This window comes from Rhagoletis pomonella, unplaced genomic scaffold (assembly GCF_013731165.1).
Source record: "Rhagoletis pomonella isolate Grant_MI unplaced genomic scaffold, Rhpom_1.0 Rhpom_scaffold_06979, whole genome shotgun sequence".
Classification (NCBI taxonomy): domain Eukaryota; kingdom Metazoa; phylum Arthropoda; class Insecta; order Diptera; family Tephritidae; genus Rhagoletis; species Rhagoletis pomonella.
The window spans coordinates 2,187-7,156 of NW_023465511.1; the positions used below are offsets into that span (position 1 = coordinate 2,187).

At 38.7% G+C, this 4,970-nt stretch overlaps 1 protein-coding gene across 1 annotated transcript; it reads left to right on the plus strand.

Moving 5' to 3' along the window:
* Positions 1-675: 675 nt before the first annotated feature.
* On the plus strand, positions 676-4,170 carry LOC118755665 (ester hydrolase C11orf54-like). Its single transcript, XM_036490494.1, has 4 exons — positions 676-1,207; positions 2,961-3,059; positions 3,144-3,757; positions 3,834-4,170. The coding sequence occupies exons 1-4, from the start codon at positions 1,126-1,128 to the stop codon at positions 4,005-4,007; spliced, it is 969 nt and encodes a 322-aa protein (XP_036346387.1). The 5' UTR covers positions 676-1,125; the 3' UTR covers positions 4,008-4,170.
* The last annotated feature ends 800 nt before the right edge of the window (positions 4,171-4,970 follow it).

Genomic DNA, 4,970 nt, shown 5'->3' on the forward strand with positions numbered 1-4,970 from the left:
TTTGCTTAATTTTATGAACTTTTAGCATAAAATTCTACAAGTTTCTTTTTTGGTTATTTCCATAGCATACAAATTTTCCAAGCAATTGTGGAGGAGGTTTTTGAAGCGGCAGTGCTTGAAATATAGAAATTTGGGATATTCGGTTACATACACTTCTATTTCGCTTGATGTATTTTATTTAGCTTCTTTCTACACCAAACCACAGAGTAGCAATCTCAATCTTACACACTATTAAACATTAGGTTTTGTCTTCCTTCTCTCCCTCTCGCTTTGACCGCAATATGTGGTGCCGCTTGTTAATTTCCATAGAGTAGCTTGCTCTTAGGTAGCATTTGTTCTCATCATTTTACTTGTCATCGCTTATCAGTTGTACATTTATGCTTGTAAACAATGCAATTTGACCGCTAACACTAGGCGAGGTGTTAAATTGAGTAATGGTTTTTCGTTATGCGGCCTGACACAAAAACGAGAAAGCTATGAATGTTATCAGTAGGCAATTAAAGTATTTGGTTTGCGTCAGCATACGGCACACATCTGCACATAACAACAAAATATGTATGTATGTAGAACAATTTTTAATTGAAGAATTATATGTACATATGTATGTAGGTACACAACATTTTGTAATTCACGTACATATGTATCTTTCCATCGGCAGCCGTGTGGTGCAGAAGCTTGTCAGCTTCGCGTATTTAACCAGAGATAAACTAGGGGCATTTTGGAAATCGAGTACCTAACAAAAACAATATCTACATTTATGCACACGCATTGGGGTGACATTATCAGGCGATAACCGCCTGCTAGGTTCCATTTTTTGTGTATTTTGATGAGCTAAAGTCACATTGTGGTTTAAGAGGTTCGGTTTATCTTATCGCTAAATGCAATGCACACACCCTGTAAATTATCAAATTATATTCTAATCAAATACGCTCAAAGCTTGTTGATGCTCGCGACGTGCGCATAATTCGACTTGCGCCGCGGCTTCCTAGCAAATCGAGTTCCATACTCATGGTTAGTCGTTTTTGATATTTCACTGTGCCACCATACGTTGCTGGAAGTCGTTGATACGTTCTTCGTAAATCTTGCTATACTTAAGTTTGTCAAATAAATATAAGTACTATTATTATGGCTGCTACACTTGCGACCGAGGAGTTGCTTTATGAGGAAAAGCCATTATATGTGCCACCATTGCAAGAATTGAAAGGAGGTAAGTATCGTAGTTGGCCAGGATGGACGCAAATGAAGGCACTCCAGTGTGTTTTGCTTGTTTTCTTTTTTTTGTTGTTAAGATGTATGTGTTTTTGTTTTTTGACATTAGCCGTGACCAGAGAACTTATCTATCTAAGTTCTCTGCCGTGACATTCAAGGTGCAAAAAAAAATGTAATCGTATTTACCTTTCTAATAAGCATTCCAGTTGGAGGAGGAAATGACAGCTTGGTAATTGCTAGTTTGGTTTGTGCATTGGCTAATTGAAGATGAGAAATGATAAGATAGTACGCCACAGGGTGAATCGTGTTTTCAGTTTTGATTAATTTTTTCCGTCACTCATCGAAAAAAAAAATTTTGTGATGCATTTCCGAACGTTCCTTTTTGCATTTCCTTTTTGTAGTGGGGTTTTCCAAATTAATTGGAGTTTTGAGGACAGGGTGTAAATGTGATTAATCAGGTGAATTTGAACCCTGCCAATTTCAATTCCAAGCGAATTTAATTGAAATTCACTCGGAAGTGAATTTTATTGTGTTAGTTGAAATCTTTTAAATGCAAATTTTCAACTTTTTTTTAAGATTTTTATACCCGAGCGCACTTGTGCACAAGGGTATATTAATTTTGTTCACATAACGGTTGTTTGTAACAGCCAAAACGAATCGAGATAGATATAGACAAATGTATACATAAATGATCAGAATGAAAAAAGAAATCGATTAAGCCATGTCTGTCTGTCCGTCCGTCTGTCCGTCTGTCTGTGTACACGATAACTCGAGCAAAAATTGAGATATCCCAACGAAATTTGGTATGTAGGTTTCTGTTAATCCAAGGTAGGTTGGTATTGAAAATGGGCGAAATCGGACAATAACCACGCCCACTTCCCATATAACGGTAATTTCCAGAAATACGAAAACTGCGATATTTTAGTAACTACTGAAGATAATTCACTCAAAATTGATATTTACAATAATTTTTAGACGAAAAATAAGAATATTATAAATTTTTGGAAAATGGGCGTAGCCACGCCCACTTATGGTTACATGTGTATATCTTGGTAACCGCTGCACCAATTTCTTCCAAACTTGGCACAGTTGTTGGTCTTCGCACAACATACCAAATGGCCGAAAATTTTTAAAGTCGCTCAATAACCACGCCCACCTCCCATATAACGGTAATTTAGAGAAATACATAATCTTCGATAAATCAGTAAATATTGAAGCTAATTTATTCAAAATTGATGCTTGCAACAATTCTTTACCAAGAAATACGTTTATGGTAAAATTTTGGAAAATGGGCGTGGCACCGCCCACTTATGATCACATATATGTAAATCGGTAACCGTTCTACCAATTTCTACCAAACTCGGTGTGGTTATTGTGCTTGCCACATATAAGCAAAACGTTGGAAATTGTTGAAATCGGACTAAAATAACGGCCGCTTCTCATATAACGGTAAATTTCAGAAATGCTTGAAACTTCAATATTTCGAAATTGAAGGACGCTAATTTACTCAAAATTGATACACCCCGGCTTACCATCTAGCGGAAGGTTTCGGAAAGGTGAAAAAACATATATTTAATACTTGCGCCGGGTATTTAATGTTCGGCTCCGCCCGAACTTAGACTTTCTTATTTGTTTTGAATGCAGTTTTATAGTCCATTAATAATTTTATATTATAAAGTGCTGTTAAATGGCTTTTAGGCTGAATAAACATATTTTAGCCACTTAACACTAAAAAAATATATATTTTACAGTTATCCAAAGTGCTTTGGCTAAAAATTTTGAAAACGTAAGCGTTGAAGTGGGTGACTGTCCAGACCTAAAGGATTCTTTTTATGGTCTTGTGGATTCAGGTGAGCATTGAAATAATCTACCATACCAAATACTTTTTTTCCAAAACTTACTCTTACAAAAACCTTCCTCACCATCCTACATAGGTTTAGGCGGCTCACCTTTGCTGCTCGAAATTGGCGGCCCACCATTTTTGCTGCCCCTAGTGCAACGCTCCAAGGTGTACAATGTAAAGGAAATCGTACAGAAAGCGCTTCCGGGTGTTGGTAAAATTTTGGCAATCGGTGCCGGTGCTGGCCCATTCCCCTTGCGCAACTCCAATTGCGAAGGCATCTTCAATATGGCTATCGATGAGGATGGTAACTTGAAAAATGGCAGCTACACCGCCAAGGTGCATGGTGCGGAGGAGATATGTGTGCTAGAACGCATACCCGACACCGATCCGCGTTGTGCGTTATTGTTGAATTTATATATTAGTCGCGGCGCGCCAGGACCCGTTGTGAAGGTTAAGTGCAACAAGCGTATTGGCGAATTGAACTTCGTCGAATGCATACGTAAAGGTTTGGAATCGCACTACAAGGAGCAGTGTGTGGGCATGGGTGGCATTTTTGTGCTGAAAAAAGGTGCGGCGCATCAGCACGTTATGCGTGATTTTAGCAAGACGCCACTGCAAACCGAGGATGAGCTGAACGAATGGCTAAAGTTCTACGATATGCCAGCGCAACTGAATGCTGTGGGCACACTGATTACACACGAACATGTGAGTTGACTAAAAATGTCTGTTAGTTTTGCTTTGAGATTAATTACTTATTTTTTTGTGACCACATTTTTATTAGGATTTGGATTTACGTTTGCAACATTTCCATTCATTCTCCAAGTCTAACTGGGGTGGCCATTATCATTATGACACTACTCCTGATGTCGCTGAGTACGAGGCTTATCTGAATGTGGCCGAACGAGTGGTGCGCGTGGATCGCCCATTGGAGACGCATAAAGTGGGTCGTGATTAGAGGCTTCAAAAGCAATATGGTGCTGAAAAATGGGAGAAAACGTTGTGGGAAAATAATTGAAATGCAACAGATAGTTTTTTTTAGCTGTTCGCAAAAGTTGATTTTATACAAATTTCTATGTATCTAAATATTTTTGTTGATTTTTAATATACATACATAAGATAAATTTAAATGCTGAAAAATTAACTTAATTACATACATGCATACAATCGAGACTAGTATCACAATTTCTACCCGGTAGGACCCAGGCTCGACTCTTGGTCCGACTAACATCCAAAACCCCAAAAAGGTCTTTTTTCTGATAGCAGTCGTAGCAATTTTACATGTCGGAGTTTTCGTCCAGCGTTCGCTGAGCCGACTATGCACCCATCTATCCATAAGCAGCTCACAAGCTGTCACAGGTATTTCCAAGCGCTCCCTGTTCGCAGAGAAACCAAGGTATCATGTGTAGCCAATCCACTGGATTTGGAAGCACATAATCTGAGGCAATCGAGGGTGAGCTGTCCAGGAGTCCCCAAGCAGTCTCATTCCTTTATTGCCGTTTGGCTAATAACGTAGAGATTTACCCCTTTAATTGGTTATTCCTTGGTGCGTCGGAAAATTCTGGACGGAGTACGTACTTCAACTCTCCCGTCCAACTTCGACCCATTTGTGGAGACGCAAATTGGTTCTCTATTTCAGAGACAGACAAGCTCCAATTCACCCCTTTAGAAGTGTGTGTGTCGTTCCTTTCGCAGACAGCTAATGGACGCACCGATCCGTTTTTCCGGTATGAAGTCGAAGACTCTAAAGATTGCCGAATGATATATATGCTCGGTTAAAGAAATAAAAGAAAAACAAGTAATTTTTAAGCAAAAAACAAAACCGACTTCAATTCTCATGTAAAAATTTAAGACTATCGTTAATTTCATGATCCAATGATCGGATTTAAACGGACCACCTGTGAGGTAACATCTTTCCTTT